At 45.6% G+C, this 20,564-nt stretch overlaps 1 protein-coding gene across 2 annotated transcripts in view; it reads right to left on the reverse strand.

Moving 5' to 3' along the window:
* LOC123746673 (solute carrier family 22 member 21-like) overlaps window positions 1-20,564 on the reverse strand; it is a 129,986-nt gene that overhangs the window by 85,140 nt on the left and 24,282 nt on the right. For both annotated transcript variants that reach the window (XM_069316837.1, XM_069316836.1), the window contains one exon: window positions 15,524-15,633. In XM_069316837.1, the coding sequence (XP_069172938.1) occupies window positions 15,524-15,633 (110 nt within the window). The remainder of the gene's footprint in view (window positions 1-15,523; window positions 15,634-20,564) is intronic.

Consider the following 20,564-nt stretch of genomic DNA (forward strand, 5'->3'; position numbering starts at 1 on the left):
CCACACCAGCACTAGACGCACCATCCTCGCACTCCACAGAGGAACAGCTTTCAGAAGAAACATCGACACTCGCCGCATCCTCACATTCCTCTGCCCACGAACGAGGAGGCGAAGCACCCGCATCCGTACGTGAACGCTTGGGGACAGGCCATTGATTATCGGAGCTGTCATCCCCTGCAGGAGGCACCCGAAAAGAGCCAGCGGTAGACTGCCCCCTAACCGGGGTAGCACGACCCCGCAGAATATCAGCTTCAACAACACAGGGGACGAGACCACCACCCACAGAGGAGACAGGAGAAGGAACAGGCGCGGCTGCAGGAGGGGAAGGGTCCAACACAGGTGAGGGAGCCTGCAAAGACGTCTAGGACCACAGAGGTGCAGAGTCGGAAACAGGTGAAGAAGCCGGTGTAATCAACGAGACAGACTGCGGGGGCAAAGCCGCACACACCACCACCTCGTCGCGTACACCACTGTCCACACACTCCGGGCCAACAGCCACCACCGGGTCAGCAGGCGGCAGGGGAACCTCCCCACCCACTCCATCACGAGGGGGCAGGTCTTGCGCCACCAACAGGGGAAAATCCTCGTCCTGGAACAAATTAATAGGCGTAGCCACGACCCCAGTGCAATCAGCTGCCAGATGCCCTCAATGCTAAAACGTAAACATTGTCAAGGCTGTCCCGCATAGTGAAGCCCATCAAGGTCACCGCGGAAGGAACAGGAGACTTGAGCCGCAGGCCGAGAGTCCGGGTCTCACACGAGACACCACGCCACCTGCCGGCAGAGACGGAGTTCATCCGGATGGAAACGACAGTCCCAAACTGGCCAAAATACCGTCGAAGCAAAGCCTCCGTGAATTCAAATGGCACACCATGCAGGGCCACATACGTTACCGAGCAGCACCGGTCAGATATAGTGACGGTACCACTGTCCCCAGGGAGAGGAAGAGAGAGCCCATCGTAACGGGCCACGAAATCTCTATAAACAGCAGCAGAGTTAAACTTAACAAGCGCCCGATGGATGGACAGCAGTTGGAGCCCGTACACATCGGCAACTCGCACACGCAGCATATCCAACAGGACAACCTCAAGGGCCAGGTAAGATGCACGTCCAGAAAATTCCAGACCCACGGTCTCAGAGCGGCGAATATGGGGGAGGGGGGATCCCCATGGCGCAAACACAACATCAACACCCTCCCACACGGAATGCCTAGCAACGACTGGGGAGCACTTGGCGACCATGTCTAGACCCCCTGGCGGTCAGGCCCAGAATCTCCTGGCTGTAGGGCAGCCTGTGGTTTCTACTGATTGGAGAAGACAGTGAGTGGATGACGTGGCAGTTGGTGAGGCAGCAGATGATGTTGATGAGCTGCCCGCCTCCCCCCCCCCCCCCCCCTCTCGAGAGGGTGCGAATCCCCGATTTAAATCTGCCCAGCTGACGGAGTTACGGAGTTGGCGAGAGGAGAACTGTCAACGTTCACCAGAACATTTATTTCATGTATCCATCCATGTACTATTCTATATATATGTTTAATGTAGTTTTTTCGTTATAAACTTCATATAATTTTACTGACGTGTTTATGTGCGCCTCCATATATCTCTATGAGCATATACGAGTGATACTATAGCAACATATATGAACAATATTATTTCATATGGAAATATTGTAGTGGCTGGCAGAGTTGAAGTGACACTGATATTATGGAAACGTGCCCTAGGCTGCCTAGCCTGTTCTAACACTGTAGGAGTAGCAACACGTAACGCTGTCTGACAACATAGAGTGTAACCACTGAACTGCACTGCTGAGGTGCAGAGTTATACACCCAGCTGGCGACCTTATGGATGGCTGAGAGACACAGGTATGGACGAGGGACCTGTGACCCATTTGTTGCGGCGGGCCAAACTCAGAGGAAGTACTGTTGCCGCACGAAGCGATGTCTTGAAGGTAAATCTGAGTCTTCCTTCACTCTTCCGTGGGTCAAGGCTGGAATTACTGGTAGCAATTCCCCCGTGGTTCGACTGTAGGGCTCCCAGGGCGATCAGTGGCACCCAGGTGTGTGGGAGCATAGATCTGCGGCGGTGGACATGACATGGTCCTCATCTTAGGGACCGACAGACTCTAGTAAGTCACGTGAGTCAGACTAACCTCTTTCCCCTAGCCTATCAGCCCACCCCCATGTAACAGTGTGTGTGTGTGTGTGTGTGTGTGTGTGTGTGTGTGTGTGTTAAAGAAAGAAGACATAACAGTTGATTGAATGACAGTTGAGAGGTGGGCGCTAAGAGCCAGAGCTCAACCCCTGCAAGCACAACTAGGTTAGTACACATGCACACACACACACACGCATACACAAACCAACCAAGTAACTCACAACCACCCACACACACATTAGGTCATTTGTATTTAAGTTAAATTAAAAATGTTTTAAAACCTCAGTTCTAAGTTTGCTGAAAGTGTCTACGATTTGATTGATTGAAATTAACATCTTTTATATATTAAAAAGATGACTTTATATAAATAGTTAGTGTCACCTTTCTGCGACCAAATTAAACCCCAAAAAACGTTTTGCATAAGCTGGGAAGGGGGGGGGAATATGTCTCGAAAAACATTGACACAAAAATAGAAAATCATTGACACATTTGTGAAATTATATGAGATAAGGCAATATTTTTGTATAAAGACCATCTTTCTATCATAAATATCAATGTAGTTATGGCCAATTAACCTCCTTTTACCCACATACATACACGGGAAGTGGAGTTAAACTTATGAGGGAGACCATACTTGATGAGGGTAGGTATAATTATTTTCCAAAACATAGAATATTTAATTTGAATTTTTTTTTGTATTTTCAGATACATTTCTGGTGCTCACTGGTAACCCAACCCAGTGATCCCGCATCTTCTGCTCATTTCATCATTGTGTCTAATGCAGGCAGAGGCATGGTGAAGAGACGTGTGTTTATCGCTGGTGCCGTAAGTCCCTGATTAGCTGCTTGATTTCGAAATACATCAGTTGTTTATTTCTTTTTTATCCCTGTATAAGGTGGGTATTTTTTATTGATAGCAGTGAAGGTAAGGCCAACAATACACAAGCTGGGAAACTATTACTGTCCTATTCGTTTTGCCCGAAACGCATTGCGTAATAGTGGCTTTAGGCATTGTATGTACTAGCTATATCTATATATCAATCCATTAATGTAACATCACTTGTATGTATGTACCTTACCTGAATAAACATATTTATTTATTTATTTATTTATATAATCCACACTGTGATGCTTCGATCAGCCTTTCCTCCTAATAGAACATCATATTTTGATGTATAGTCTACCTAAGGCCAAATATTGAAGTATATTTGATTATAATATTGTATTGAGACATTGTAACCCTCCCTATCCCCTATCAGAGATTTTTCTTAAGGGGGCATATCAATGTAAAATTAAAAGTGGTTCAATTTGCTTATAATTTTTTTTATGAAATGGTTATAGAAAGGGCTGCAGCTGGTCCAAGTTTCATCATCACACCCTAAACAGAAAAGGAGAAAAAAAATAAACAACGAATTATGCAACGAATTTTCAAATAGTTTCAGGGAACACATGTGTTAACTAAAATCATTTCTATAACACTCAGATATTAAATTAAGCACATAATAAAGGATTCTAGTGATCAGTTTTATCAAAAAAGTGTTTGGTGCAATAATATAATTTTTCAAAGTTACCCTTCTAAAAAAATATGCAATATATGATATTTATAAATTTTTATAAAATCAACAAATAGACTTTGGACTAAAATGTCTACTAGAGTCTGTAGAAGCACAAACGCTACATATAAGGTGTAATTTGCATGTAAATTGATTATTAAATGAAAGCTCTGAAGTAATTTGAAGGTGTAAATTACTTTCCAGAGTAAAATAAAGATCCAAGTTCGGCCACCTGTAGCTGAGCTTGACTTCGACAGATTTCGTTCATAATTGGCACCCTTGCAGATAGGCATCCATTGAGCAAGGTGTGCAAGTTTCATGCAAATCCCTTGATAACGAACGAGAAAAAAATATTGGCCAAAAAAAAAGAAAAAAAAAAAAGAAAAAAAATTTTTTAAATATAAATATATTGCACATACATATTACAATTATTACAAGAGTTTGTGCTTCTACAGCACATAGTAGACATTTTAGTTGACACATGTGTTCCCTGAGATTATTTGAGAATGTTGAACATTCGTTGCATAATACGTTGTGTATTTTTTTTCTCCTTTTCTGTTTAGGGTGTGATGGTGAAACTTGGACCAGTTGCAGCCCTTTCTATAACCATTTCATAAAAAAATTTATAAGCAAATTGAACAACTTTTAATTTATAACGATATGCCCCCTTAAACTGTTGTGCAATATTGAAACTTAAAAGTGGGTCATGTTTGTACATACCAGTACTAACATTAAGAAGATTTGAACATTGTCTGATTAGGGCAGACTCAATCAAATTCCGTTCCACAAAACTGCTGTAATTGGTAATGTTTTTTTGCACCTCCCCAGTTAATAGTGTGATCACACAAACTTGTGTGTAGATACAATGCACTGGACGTTTGGGCAGTTCTAACGCTATAAGCATGTTGGGACAAACGCCATTGTAAATATTATCCATTTGGTCCGAGGTACACATACTCACAATCATTACAGGGAATCAAATACACGCAACCTACTGTACCAAGGGAATTTTATATCAAACTGGACTTGATCGTACTATTATTGAACACCAAATTGATATTAAGGTTCTTAAAAAGCGGGGAAAGTTTTTCAAGTCCTCCCGCATAAGGTACCACCAATGAGTTTCTAATTTCTGGTTTAGCTTTGGGGATATGATTATAAAACTTACGTTTAGCTTGCCTGAACGAATAATCCAAAAACATCTTAAGGTATTGTAAGCTCTTCCCAATTTCATTTATAACAGACACGTGAAGGAGCGTGACTTACCAGAGTTCATATCACAAGAGGCCGAGAGTTTCTTCAACCATTTTCAGATGGTTGCGACCTACGAAAGATGGCTGGAGGGAAACTGGGCGGAACTGGTTCAGAGTAAGCCGACTGGTGAAGCCAGGGAGGCCTACAACATGCGAAATCACGAGGAATGCATGAGTTATGAGGCAGTGAAGAATGCGGTGCTTCATTCTTTCTGGTTGACTCCTGAGTTGTACCGAAAGCGGTTTCGAGAGGACACTAGACACTCCGGGACAGAACGGAAAGAAACAGGGGAGGTGGTGGTGGGCGTGTCTGGGTCTAACGGTTGGTAACGGTTGTGAGACTGAGGAAGGTGGGAAGGACGAGGAGAGGAAGAGCGCACCACGCGAGCATAGGAGACGCCAGAGAAAGGGGGAAGACGATAAACTTGGCGCCTAGCCTCAGAAAATGACAGACGGCCCCGGTGCTTCAAGTTAAGGACGGCCGCCTCAAGTTTGTAACGTATACACGTACGGAGAAGGTAGGGTGGTAATCTTGGGCATAGCATTTTACCAAATCACCTCATTCTTTGGGGCACACGTGAGGAACACAAATGCGAACAAGCCTGAATGGTCCCCAGGACAATATGCAACTGAAAACTCACACCCCAGAAGTGACTCGAACCCATACTCCCAGATGCCACGCAACTGGTATGTACAAGACGCCTTAATCCACTTGACCATCACGACCGGACATAATGAGGTGATAGCCGAGGCTATTTGAACCACCCCACCACCGGCACTCGGATAGTAATCTTGGGCAAAGCATTTTACCAAACTTCTGGGGTGTGAGTTTTCAGTTGCATATTGTCCTGGGGACCATTCAGGCTTGTTCGCATTTGTGTTCCTCACGGGTGCCCCAAAGAATGAGGTGATTTGGTAAAATGCTATGCCCAAGATTACTATCCGAGTGCTGGCGGTGGGGTGGTTCAAATAGCCTCGGCTATCACCTCATTATGTCCGGTCGTGATGGTCAAGTGGATTAAGGCGTCTTGTACATACCAGTTGCGTGGCATCTGGGAGTATGGGTTCGAGTCACTTCTGGGGTGTGAGTTTTCAGTTGCATATTGTCCTGGGGACCATTCAGGCTTGTTCGCATTTGTGTTCCTCACATGTGCCCCAAAGAATGAGGTGATTTGGTAAAATGCTATGCCCAAGATTACTATCCGAGTGCCGGCGGTGGGGTGGTTCAAATAGCCTCGGCTATCACCTCATTATGTCCGGTCGTGATGGTCAAGTGGATTAAGGCGTCTTGTACATACCAGTTGGGTGGCATCTGGGAGTATGGGTTCGAGTCACTTCTGGGGTGTGAGTTTTCAGTTGCATATTGTCCTGGGGACCATTCAGGCTTGTTCGCATTTGTGTTCCTCACGTGTGCCCCAAAGAATGAGGTGATTTGGTAAAATGCTGTGCCCAAGATTACTATCCGAGTGCCGGCGGTGGGGTGGTTCAAATAGCCTCGGCTATCACCTCATTATGTCCGGTCGTGATGGTCAAGTGGATTAAGGCGTCTTGTACATACCAGTTGCGTGGCATCTGGGAGTATGGGTTCGAGTCACTTCTGGGGTGTGAGTTTTCAGTTGCATATTGTCCTGGGGACCATTCAGGCTTGTTCGCATATATATATATATATATATATATATATATATATATATATATATATATATATATATATATATATATATATATATATATATTGTGATGGTGTTCCCCCCCTTATATTTCTCCCACGCCTGCTGTAAGAGTCATATCCACTTTTCCCGAGTGTTCTCTACGTTGCGGGCAACAATTTGATATATGTGGGAGCGTGTAGTGTTCTCGCGTTGACGAGAAATTCGTAAAAGAGGAGTATTTTGGCCTGTGGTATAGGCCCTTTAAGGCGCCAATATGGCGCTGGCCCCTCCGTTTTGCCGCCAAAACTGTGTGACGTCAGTGGCACCAGATTGGTCACTGACAGTGACGTGGCACAGGGAGCCAATGAAAACCGCCCCTGGCAAGTATGACGTCACGAAGGCAGGGGGGTCCGGAGATCGCGCCTCTTTGGCGCTACCAGTCTGACACGACACGTCAAGGTGGACGGATGTGCGAAGGTTGGTCCTGCTGATTTGACAGTTGTACTCCACTCCCGTGGATTTTACGCGTCACCCGTAGTCTGCAAGTACGCTGTGAGGTCTTCCCTTGTTCATGTGTTGGACTGAAGAGGGAATCGACGGAATATTGAGCAACAAGTGCTCCAGGGACAGGTGCTGTGCAAGAAGTGAAGTCTAGACAGTGACGTCTGGGGCGTATGATAGCTTCACAGTGATGATGTAGCGGCTGGGCCAATCCACCGGGAAGCAGTGAAAGAAGAAAACTAATTGGGAATCAGGACGACTGCAGCCGAGAAGTAGGTTGGCAGCCGTAGTTGTGAGGAGAAGTCGACGGCCGGGAGACCGACTCCAACCCTACAAGACGTTGTGGAGGAGCACGGACCTGTGGAGGACAGAGCATGGTGACGCCACGTTTATTTTGGGACGTTGATTGGGTTCCTGCAGAACGCATCAGTGTGTGTGTGGGGGCGTTCCCTACAACGAGGTGAGAGCCGGAACAAGGAGCTACAATTCAACTCTCACCGGAGGGCGGGTCCACATCAGTGAGGTGGAAGTAGGTGATTCTAGTTTCCCTCCCAATTCCCCTTTAGTCAGCTATATATTTAGTCAGAGTATCTTTCATGTCATGAGCAAGGCTCACCTATGTCTATGTCACAGTAAGGCACAGTTGTGCAGAGTGAGGCTGTACAGAGCTCTCACGATATTTATATACGTGGTGTGTGCAGGCACCTGGAATTATTGAAGAGTTGACTGTGTCGTTGATGATTTCTTTCATCATGTGACATTAATATGATAACTTATGCCAGAGAATATATATATAAGTGTACCAGTTATTGGTGTTAGGCTGTGTGCCCAGTATTTATCTTATTATTATCGATATTGATGAATTTATCTCTGTATATGTATATGTTGGTGTGATGAATAACATTTCCATGTGTGCAGTAATTAAGTGTGTTATCGCCTTCGAGAGAAATTACTGAATCTAAGAACAGTACCGTGGTAATTGCATTCATTGTAATTATTATGAAGTACAGTGCATTATGCTATTATAGTGAAATATTATGTTAAGTGCTGTAGAAATGAGTTATTGAACTTGAGGTCAGTGTGGTGATTCATTGCGTTCTATTGCCATTACAGAAATATTGTGTTGATTACAAACATAGTGATCCATGCGAATTTAGGGAATCAGGCGCTTCACGCCAAAGAAACAAGTACTAAGCATTCGCACAGTGAGGGGGGGCCGCTCAGCTGATTATGACATTGACAGGAGGGGGAAGTATTGCCCTCTAGATGAGCCCCAGTTTTATGAAGAGAGAGTGACTTTCTGCATTGTACTTGATGCTTCGTTGTTGATACGGATATAATACATTGAAGTTTTAAGTAAAATACAAAATACCTTTGCATTTGTATTATCCCTCCTTATATATTCTTGTTGCTATAGAACAGTTCCAAAGAGTGAGAGTATTAGAGACATATACCTGCCTGAGACCAGATTTAATGAGTGAGCTCTGCCATTAGTACCACAATTCCACAATACCACTGACGTGTTACTGGACACGGGAAACACCAGTTGGCGACCTTGCAGTTAGTAGTAGAGCCCTTGTTGGGGCGGGCACACGGTTGGGAGAGAGCAGCTGTGTTCTCACTCGTCTTTGGCTATAAAGGCCAGCTGGAGATCGACTGGGATACTCTCCTGGTGAACAGTGGCGCCACGAGGATTGAGTGAAGATCCGCAGGGCTACGGTGAGTAACAGTTATCGCTAATACTACTGGGTGATGTCTGTAGAGAGAGTGAGACACCCCGACGTTGGCAACCGTTGACAGGGTATTAAGTACAGCCATTTATATTTATACTTACAACTAAGGTAAACCCCGACATTGGCGATCTTGCCAGAGGTCCGGGATAAAGTTCTTGTGTATACTGTTACTCGCCCCTCGTACTCCTCGACATTGGCGACCTCGCCAGGATCACGATCAGGGTAACGGTCAGGATAATGATCAAGACAAAGGTCGCAATTGTGGTACTTTACAGTGGTATTAGGTATCAGGTACAGGTTATCACTCGTAGCACAAGATGGAGGATGATAAGGTAGCAAGGTTCATTGACACTAGAGATGAGCAGGTGCTGGAGGATTGCACCAAGGCACATCTGCAATCGATAGCCGACCACTTTGGGATAAAATTGAGATCTTCCAAAGTGGGAGAGAGAAGGCTTGAGATCATGGCATAGCTCAGGGCCCGTGATGAGGCTTTGGGGGAGGAACGGCCACAGACACCTGCCAGTGTGGGAGAACATTTGAGCATTGGTAGAAGCAGTAGGGGATCCAGCGGCAGCAGGCGCAGCGTCAAGCTGGAGATATTGAAGCTGAAGCTGGAGGCGCAGCTGCGCAGGGAAGAGCGAGAAGCAGAAGCACAGCTGAAACGGGAAGAGCGAGAGGCACAGCTGCGCAGAGAAGAGTGAGAGGCACAGCTGCACAAAGAAGAGCGAGAGGCACAGCTGCGCAAGGAAGAGCGTGAGCAAGAAGCACAGCTGAAACGGAAAGAACGGGAAGCAGAGCTGAAGCGTGAGGAGCGAGAGGCACAGCTGAGACGGGAGGAGCGCGAGCTAGAAGCTAAACTGAAACTGCAAGAGGTTGAATGTTGAACAGCAAGAGGTTGGTGGAAGGTCACCACCGGGGAAGTTCCGCTGCTACAATTGCAAGGGATTCGGACACTTCTCGCGGGAATGCAAACGCCCTAAGCAGCGGGGAAACGTTGCTTTCGTGAGGGTCGAGAACCTGATGGCCGAGAGGGTGTGGGATGAACCCGTACTGAGTGGGGAGAAAAGAGTTCACCCATTCGTGTGTGAGGGAACCGTAAGGATGGGGAGGCAGACTCCATTCCGGTGAAGATACTGAGAGACAATGGGGCAGATTTTACTCTGGTGAGTAAAACCCTGTTCCCCGAGGGTTACGAGAGTACCAGTGTGGGGGTGGCAGTTGTGACCACTGTTGGAGGCCCAGTGAGGATGCCCCCGCACCAGGTGAATCTGAATTCTGATTATGGCTGCCAGACCCTAGTGGTAGGGGTCTGCGCATCAATGCCCAAGATAGAGGCACAAGTCATCCTTGAAAATGATGCATGTGGAGGATGTGTCCTCCCTAACCTCGTAAAGGGCGAAGAGTGCTTGGAGCACTATAAGGAGAAAGACGGAGTGTTAGACGCCTGTGGGGACGAGAAGGGAATCGCCGCGGTGGCGTTCCCTGTATTCGCTGTGATCCCAAGGCAGTGCGACGGACACGGAGGGAGTGGATCTGGTAGGGCTGAAGAGGAGACATCCGACAGCCTGGGAGTCGATCACCTCTTCATGGAACCCGGAGAACGAGTGGAGGGCGAAGGCAGCCCAGATGGTGAGTTACAAGTGACCCTCACCAGTTCTCTTGGGGTGGACCGCACTCGTCTTGGGAAGTTGCAGCAGATTGAGTTCCCCGAATTTATTCATGAGGCCAAAGGAGGACGTGTTGGTCCTGAGAGGGCCACTCATTTTTACATACAGGACGGAATGCTGATGAGACAGTGGAGGCCTGTGAGGATGGAGGCCGGAGAAGAATCTCTAGGTACGAGCCACCAGTAGTGTTGCCGGCCCAGTGCAGAGCGGCAGTGTTGGATCTTTCGCACTCTGTGGATTCTGCAGGTCACCTGGGGGTGACCAAGACTCTGCGTAAGATCAGGGACCATTTCTACTGGCCAGGTATGGACGCCGATGTGAGGCGTTACTGTAAGACGTGCTTACTTTGCCAGAGGGCAGGGAAGAGCCAACCCGCGATACTAAAGGCCCCGTTAGTCCCTGTTCCTGTGTTTGGGCCTGCATTTGAGCGTCTGTTGGTCGACGGGGTAAGACCGTTGCCACAGACAAAACGAGGAAATACCTACCTGATGACAATCATGTGCGCGTCGACAAGATTTCCGGAAGCTGTCCCGATGCGGCGTTTGACGTCGAGAGGAGTAGCCAGGCAGCTGCAACGATTTTTCTCTTGGGTGGGAATGCCCAGGGAAATTCAGACGGACTGTGGAAGTATATTCCAGTCCAAATGGTTCAGACCGTGACAAATTAGGGAGTGACTCAGATTCAGTCGTCGCCCTACCGACCGCAGTCGCAAGGGGCGATCGAGAGGTTTCACTCCACCCTGAAGACCGTTCTGAGAGTGTTCTGCGCAGAGCAGGGAGCTGAGTGGGATGAGGCAGTGTACCCTGTGTTGTTTGCCATACGTAACGCAGTGGTAGAATCGTTAGGTTTCTCACCGTTCCAGCTGGTGTATGGACATGAGGTGCGAAGTCCTCTGTCCATGTTGAAGGAACAATGGACAACAGGAGTGACCGTGGGGACGGTCAACGAGTACGTTCAGAAGTTCAAGGAGCGTCTCACTTTAGCAAAGGAACTAGCAGGAAAACATCTGAAGGAGGCGCAGCGTAAGATGTCGGAATGGTATGAAAAGAAAGCTACGCCGAGAGAGTTCCAGGTTGGGTCCCAGGTGATAGTATTGCTGCCGGGGAAGAGCTGAGTGACCGAGTCACGATTCGAGGGACCGTACCAGGTGCTACGGCGCTTGGGTCCTGTAAGGTATGAAATCGGTAAGCCAGATAGACACCGCAAGACACAGGTGTGTCATGTTGACCGCCTGAAGCCTTTCTTCCCTGAGAAAGGAGGAGCCGCCGAGCAGGACGGAACGATGACTCGAGACCCCCCAGCAGAAGATGATTTTGTGCATGCAAATGGACTAGGAACTTCCAGAGGAGGAAGGAAAGTGGTCCAGGGCAGACGGCACCCATTCTCACCAATTCGGAGAGTTTGGCGAAGATCGAGGACAAGCTACAACACCTGGAAGGACAACAGAGCGCGGACCTGACGAACCTGTTAAGGGAAAATGTCTCTCTCTTTACCGACATGCCCCGTCGACACAAGAGTGTAACGCACGAGGTAGAGGTGAGGGACGCCAGGCCCGTCAAGCAGAGCGCTTATAGGGTAAGCCCAGAGAAGCGAGAGTTGATGAGGAAGGAGGTGGAGTATCTCCTTGAGAACGACCTTGCAGAGCCTAGCAACAGTGAGTGGAGTTCCCCATGCTTGTTAGTGAAGAAGAGCAATGGTACATTCCGCTTCTGTACAGACTACAGAAAGGTGAACTCCATCACTGTGGTGGATTCCCACCCCATGCCAAGGGTGAGTGATTGCATCGACCAGGTGGGTAGTGCAAGATATGTATCCAAGGTCGATCTGCTCAAGGGGTACTACCAGATCTCATTGACTCCCAAGGCCAGGAAGATATCAGCTTTCGTAACATCTGACGGGCTGTACCAGTACAAAGTGTTGCCCTTCAGAATGAAAAACAGCGGTAGCTGTTTCCAGCACATGGTGAATGAGTTGCTAAGCGGAGCGGAAGGCTGCATGGTATACATCGATGACATCGTAGTGTACGCCGATGATTGGGAGACACACCTGGAGAGACTCAGAGAATTGTTCAGGAGGCTAGAGGATGCTAACTTAACCGTGAACCTAGCCAAGAGCGAGTTTGGGAAGGCCCACTTAGAGTACTTAGGCTTCGTCATCGGCCAAGGAGAGGTAACCCCTGTAGATCACAAAGTGTCAGCCATTAGGGAGTACCCAGTGCCCAGGACACGTAAGGAGTTGTTGAGGTATCTTGGGATGATAGGATACTATCGTGGTTTCTGCAAGAACTTTTCCACGGTAGTGCATCCCCTGACCGAACTACTCTCCAAGAATGTACGATGGAAATGGGGAGAGGCCTGCCAGGAGTCTTTTGAGAAGATGAAGAAACTGTTGACGGAGGCCCCAGTATTAATATCCCCAGATTTTTCTGCCAGATTCATCCTGTACGTGGATGCCAGCGACGTTGGGATAGGGGCCATGTTGGCTCAAGAAAGGAGTGAGGTACATAGGCCGGTAGCTTTCTTCTCCAAGAAATTTGTGAAATACCAGCGTGCCTATAGTACCGTAGAGAAGGAGGCTTTGGCTTTAGTAATGGCCCTGAAGCACTTCAACATGTATGTGGGATGAGGGGCAAGACCTGTTCTTGTGTTTACAGATCACAACCCTCTGACCTTTTTGTACAAGATGAGGAACTCCAACCAACGACTGACGAGGTTAGCAACTAACTACGGTACTGTCCTTAGATTCAGTAATTCCTTTTGAAGACGATAACACAATTAATCACTGCACACATGGAAATGTTATTCAACACACCAACATATATATATATATATATATATATATATATATATATATATATATATATATATATATATATATATATATATATATATATATATATATATATATATGGATCAATTCATCAATATCAATAATAATAAGATAAATACTGGGCACACAGCCTAACACCAATAACTGGTACACTTATATATATATTCTCTGACATAAGTTATCATATTAATGTCACATGAAAGAAATCATCAACGACATAGTAAACTTTTCAATGATTACAGGTGCATCCACACACCGCAAATATAAATATCGTGAGAGCTTTCACTGCCTCACTCTCCACAACTGTGTCCTACCGTGACATAAACTTTGGTGAGCCTTGCTCACGACATAGAAAATACTCTGGCTAAATATATAGCTGACTAAAGGGGAATTGGGAGGGAAACTAGAATCACCTACTTCCACCTCACTGATGTGGACTCGCCCTCCGGTGAGAGTTGAATTGTAGCTCCTGGTCCCGGCTCTTGCCTCGCTGTATGGAACGCCCCTACATGCACTGTGATGCTCACTCCAGGAATCCAACCAACATCCCAAAATAAACGTGTCGTCACCGTGCTCTGTCCTCCTCCACAACTTCTTGAAGGGTTGGAGTCGGTCTCCTGGCCGTCGACTTCTTGCAACTATGTCTGCAAACCTACTTCTCGGCTGCAGTCGTTCTGATTCCCAATTAGTTTTCTTCACCCACTGCTTCCCGGTGGACTGGCCCAGCCACTACGTCGTCACTAGATGGGTGAACTGCCTCAGACGTCACATACGTCACTGTACAGACTTCACTTCTTCTTGCACAGCACCTGTCCCTGGAGCACTTGTTGCTCAATATTCCGTCAATTCCCTCTTCAGTCCAACACATAGAATGAAGGAAGACCTTACAGAGTACTTGCAGACTACGGGTGATGCGTAAAATCCACGGGAGCTGGGTACAACTGTCAAACTGACAGGACCAATCTTCGCACATCTTACCACCTTGACTTGTCGTGTCAGACTGGTGGCGCCAAAGAGGCGCGATCTCCAGACCCCCCTGCCTTCGTGACGTCATACTTGCCAGGGGCGATTTTTATTGGCTCCTTGTGCCAGGTCACTGTCAGTGACCAATCTGGTGCCACTGACGTCACACACAGTTGTGGCGGCAAAACGGCGGGACCGGCGCCATATTGGCGTCCTAAAGGGCCTAAACCATGCGGGCCTTAATACTTTATTTTACGAATTTCTCGCCAATGCGAGAACACTACACTCTCCCACATAACTGTTGTCCACAACGTAGAGAACGCTCGGGTAAAGTGGATATGACTCTTACAGCTGGCGTGGGAGAAATATAAGGGGGGGGGGGGGGAACACCGTCACAACATACATACATATGTATCTATATATATATATATATATATATATATATAATATATATGTGTGATTATATATATATACACCAACAACACGAATTTGTTGCTGAAAGTTGTGTATGGTACGGAAGTGATATAGGCTAGCCGAGAAAGGTGTAAGTTCAGTGCTTCTAGGAATATAGCGTGCAGCCAGAAGCTCGATAATAAGATGTCAGTGTAAAGTTACTCAGGCGTTTATCCATGAAATATCTTGGTAATAATATCTTCTGAGAGGAGAAAAGGTAGGGAAGCAGGGGTGGGGATGTGGGAGGTGGAAGGGGGGAATCAGGAACAGGAGGTGGGAAAGGAGAATGGTGATGGAGTGAAAATGAAGGGAAGGAGGGACCAAGGTTACCTAGCAGTAAAATAGGTACCTGGGTGTTAGTCAGCTGTCATGGACTGCTTCCTGGGGGTGGAGGCCTGGTCGAGGACCGGGCCGCGGGGACACTAAAAAGCCCCGAAATCATCTCAAGATAACCTCAAGAAGGTGCGGGGATATGGAGAAAGGGAGAGGATAAGAGACCCACACATTTCTTTCAGTCTTCCTTGATAATACATTCTTTGAGAGAACCAGTGGAAGGGAAGGGAGAATACAAAGTTAACATGGGAAGGTTGTGGGGTTGAGAGGAGGGAAAAGGGGGAATGATGAAGGAAGAAACAATGGGATGGGATGAGAGGGTCAAAGGGAAGATGGGAGAAGAGAGTTGAGCAAAGTAAGAGTACTCTATATATGACTAGCAGGTTAAGTGACCGTACACCACAAAGACTTAGGGAATAATTATGGACCACACAGCGTACCTGGGAATAGTAAAGCCTCGCCACTGGTCCCTGGTCAGCCCCGTGGTCTCTCGGCCTGGGACGTGACACCAGTGGTCTGGGACCATCAACTGGAACAACAGCTGACTGACCTGCCAATGTAGAGTCCACAGAAACACTACTTAACTATATTTTATTAACAATTACAGAATATTCAAAGTAATTATGATTTAATATATCATCATCATCGTTTATGTAAAAAGCTTGACTTCGGTTCAAAGAAACACAAACCCATCAAACAAGATAAAGTTGGAACAACGTCTTGCAACTTTTTTGAAAGCTGATGCAACATACATTCTGAGGTTTCCGAAACGAAATTGTAAAGTTGTAAATAAATTACCACAACATCCTTTAAAAACGTTGCCTAAACAAACTTTGAGAACTTGTGGTAACTTTAAATGTTGAAATAAAAGTTGTTTCAATGATAGCATATACAAAATATGAAAATATATCAATAAAATATAAAAGAATAAAACAATAATAGGAGCATCATAAAAGATATTAGAATTTGTGTTGCTTTATTTCCATATTTTCACTGAATGCGTAATCCGTGGTGGTGGAGGTGAGTGATGGTGGTGGTGGTGGTGGTGGTGGTGAGTGATGGTGGTGGTGGTGGTGGTGGTGGTGAGTGATGGTGGTGGTGGTGGTGATGATGGTGGTGGTGTTGGGGGTGGTGGTGATGGTGGTGGGTGGTTGTTGTGATGGTGGTGGTGGTGATGGTGATGATGGTGGTGAGTGGTTGTTTTTGTTTATGATGGTGGTGGGCGGTTGTTGTTGTTGGTGGTGGTGGTGGTTGATGTGGTGGTGGTGGTGGTGGTGGTGGTGATGGTGGTGGGTGGTTGTTGTGGTGGTGGTGGTGGTGGTGGTTGATGTGGTGGTGGTGGTGGTGGTGGTGGTGATGGTGGTGGTGGTGGTGGTGGTGGGCGGCTGTTGTTGTTGTTGTTGTTGTTGTTGTTGTTGGTGGTGGTGGTGGTTGATGTGGTGGTGGTGGTGGTGGTTGATGTGGTGGTGGTGGTGGTGGTGGTGGTGGTGGTGATGGTGGTGGTGGTGGTGGTGGTGGTGGTGGTGGTGGTGGTGGTGGTGGTGGTGGTGGTGATGGTGGTGGGTGGTTGTTGTGGTGGTGGTGGTGGTGTTTGTTGTTACTGGTGATGGTGGTAGTTGTTATTACTGACGATGGTGGTGGGTGGTTGTTGTGGTGGTGGTGGTGGTGGTGGGTGGTTGTTGTGGTGGTGGTGGTGGTGGGTGGTTGTTGTGGTGGTGGTGGTGGTGGGTGGTTGTTGTGGTGGTGGTGGTGGTGGGTGGTTGTTGTGGTGGTGGTGGTGGTGGGTGGTTGTTGTGGTGGTGGTGGTGGTGGGTGGTTGTTGTGGTGGTGGTGGTGGTGGGTGGTTGTTGTGGTGGTGGGTGGTTGTTGTGGTGGTGGTGGTGGTGGGTGGTTGTTGTGGTGGGTGGTTGTTGTGGTGGTGGTGGTTGTTGTGGTGGTGGTGGTTGTTGTGGTGGTGGTGGTGGTGGGTGGTTGTTGTGGTGGTGGTGGTGGTGGGTGGTTGTTGTGGTGGTGGTGGTGGTGGGTGGTTGTTGTGGTGGTGGTGGTGGTGGGTGGTTGTTGTGGTGGTGGTGGTGGTGGGTGGTTGTTGTGGTGGTGGTGGTGGTAGGTGGTTGTTGTGGTGGTGGTGGGTGGTTGTTGTGGTGGTGGTGGTGGTGGGTGGTTGTTGTGGTGGTGGTGGTGGTGATAGTGTTGGTGGTGGTGGTGATAGTGATGGTGGTGGTGATGTTGATGGTGATGGTGGTGGGTTGTTGTTGAGTTGTCATAGGTGGTAGTGCTTTTGTGGTGTGATAGTGTAATTTGTGGTACTGGTGTTGCTGGTATGGTGGTGGTGTGGTGCAGGTGGTGTAATGTAGTTTTGGTGTGGTTGTGATTTGATGTACTCACCTAGTTGTAAAAACTGAGTTTTGCTTGCGGGAGATGAGCTTCGGCTCTTTGGTCCCGCCTCTCAACCGTCAGTCTACTGGTGTACAGATTTCTGAGCCTCTCGATCTCTATCATATCTACATTTGAAACGGTGTATAGAGTCAGCCTCCACCACATCACTTCCCAGTGCATTCCATTTACTAACTACTCTGACACTGATAAAATTCTTTTTGAAGTCTCCGTTGTTCATTTAGATACTCAGCTTCCACCTATATTTCCTTTTGCGTGTACCACCCGTGTTAAATAATCCATCCTGGTCTATTCTGTCAATTCCCCTGAGAATTTTGTATGTGGTGATCATGTCTCCCTGAGCTCTTTTGTCTTCCAGCGAAGTGAGGTGTAGTTCATGCAGCCTTTCCTCGTAACTCATGCCTCTTAGTTCTGGGACTAGCCTAGTGGCATACCACTGAGCTTTATCCAGCTTTGACTTGTGCTTGACAAGGTACGCTCTTCATACTGGGGTCGCTTACTACAGGATTGGTCTTACATACATGGTACACAAGGTTCTGAAGGGTTCCTTACACAGGTTTCTGAAGGCAGTTCTGATGTTAGGCAACCTTGCATATGCTACATATGTGATGTGGTAAGATTAGTGTGGTAGTGGTGGTATGTTTGTGATGTGGTGTTGTACAGTAGTAGTGTGATGGTGGTGTGGTGAGGTGGTGTTGTGATAGTAGCAGTGTTAAAATGGTGGTAGTGATGTGGTAATTATGTTCGCATAGTGGTGGTTATGGTGTGTGTTGGAGTTGGTGTGATGGTTGTTAGGGTGTGGTGGTTGACACAGTGTGATACAGTTTGAGCGGCAGTGATTGTAGTGAGATGGTGGTTGTGGTTTGGTAAAGTTAGTGTGGTAGTTGTTGAGCTGTGGTGTGGTAATTACCTAAGTATAGTTACAGGATGAGAGTTACGCTCGTGGTGTCCCATCTTCCCAGCACTATGTGTAGAAGTGGTGGTGTTGGTGAGGTGTAATACTGGTCAATCGAGGAGTGTTTTGTGTAAGATCAGGACATCTGCCTCAACAGCCAAATGCCAATACATAACATTATCATACCTTTCTTTACGATCATTATATCGTTTAATAACGATATAATATTATAAACGATTATTATATCGTTTAATAACGATATAATATTATAAACGATTATTATATCGTTTAATAACGATATAATATTATAAACGATTATTATATCGTTTAATAACGATGTAATATTATAAACGATTATTATATCGTTTAATAACGATATAATATTATAAACGATTATTATATCGTTTAATAACGATATAATATTATAAACGATTATTATATCGTTTAATAACGATATAATATTATAAACGATTATTATATCGTTTAATAACGATATAATATTATATCGATATAATTATTATATCGATATATTATAAACGATTATTATATCGTTTGCATAAAAGTTCAATAAACTCTTAAGCACAAAAGTAGAGCTGTGACATAATTCCCCAGCATAGCAAAGGAAACTGCCACTTCCTACTCATCTTTATGATACATCACTCTGCATATCACCAATATGCCAGCCAACCCAAACATTCCACCCAGACGTATGTCTGGAAAGCACCCACCGTCACCCTCCACCCAGCTCAAAAGCCCCAGGCAGGTGCATCTGCCGGCACTGGTTATCTGTGGGTTAACTGGTAGTTTTGCTGCCGGCTTCCAATTCCAAGCCTCAGTGACAAAGAATGTGACCTCACCAGCAAGGGTATAAGTACTCCTGACCCCACTCACTACAGTAGTTCTCTCCAGGTGTTCGGGGTCTACGAACTGTACCTCTACAAGAGGTGTGTGTGCCTTCCTGCCACTTCGTGTCCAGGTCACAGTGTTATGTAAATAATTTTGTTGTCACCTCCATTTCTTGAAGTAACGTAAGTTCATTCATGTAATTTGTTATTATTATATTTTTTCTCGTGTGCTAGCGAAGAGTATGTTAATAGGGGTTTCAGATATTTTTCCCGTGTTTGTTCATATTTAATATTGGAGTAAATTGTCTTAAGTTTTCGTCTGATTATTCTATATATCCTGTGCAATTTTCACACTGTGAGGGTCAAAGCAGCACTTTTTTATATAAATATATCCACTTTAATACAGCTGTATATGATAAAGCAGTATGTTATGGCATTTTATATTTTCAATCCAATAGAATGTAATAGATTAAGCGTTTCCAACCTCTTTTATTCAGCTATCAAACAACATTTAAAATATATTTATGTAATTTACTGTACAGTACATAAATTTATTATTCAAACATGAAAATATAGAGTTTTATATCATATATGAAAGCATGTTATGAAAGCCAATATATTTAAAAGTCATATAAAAATCTATAATCTAATCTTAGAACAAGAAAATGTTTTAAGAATGTTTCATACAGCTATTAAACAACATTGGCCCTGAGGATTCGGTGATGATTTAGAATTTTGTTCACGATTTCTAAGCACAAATCTTCAATCATTATCAACACTTCGTTGTTGGTTTCTGCTGTGAAATCAATGTTCATATTTGAATTTTCCATTGTATTCGATGGATAATATCTTTAGCTACTTGTGATTTATATTTCATTCATAACTCTGTTGGAGATGAAGGAAAGTTGGTGGTCAAAATGATTGCAAACAATGCACAAGTTTCATTTGGATGTGGCGTGTTGGATGCAAAATAATGCATACATCTCAGTGTCGGTCGTTCTCCAATAAATTCTGAGCTTGACATCTCCTTAATTTATTACTTAGTTTTAATGAAAAGTACAGAAATTTATTATATAAACATGTAAAAATATTTCGTAATCTACATGGAAGAAAAATGTTTTAGAAAAAACAATATTATGGAAATTTTATACATCAATATTTTTACCATTTTTGGATTAAACTTTGTGCAAATATACATGTTGCACTTTTGTTACAACTTCTCATTCGCACATCCCTCTGGGAACATTGGTGAAAGTTGCTGAAACGTTTTGTGTTTGCTGGCAAGTTGAAAGTAATCTTCACTGGGAGGATTTTGTGCCTGTTTGGGTATTAACGAGGCTAAAAGAA

Source organism: Procambarus clarkii, chromosome 85 (assembly GCF_040958095.1).
Source record: "Procambarus clarkii isolate CNS0578487 chromosome 85, FALCON_Pclarkii_2.0, whole genome shotgun sequence".
In the NCBI taxonomy this organism is placed as follows: domain Eukaryota; kingdom Metazoa; phylum Arthropoda; class Malacostraca; order Decapoda; family Cambaridae; genus Procambarus; species Procambarus clarkii.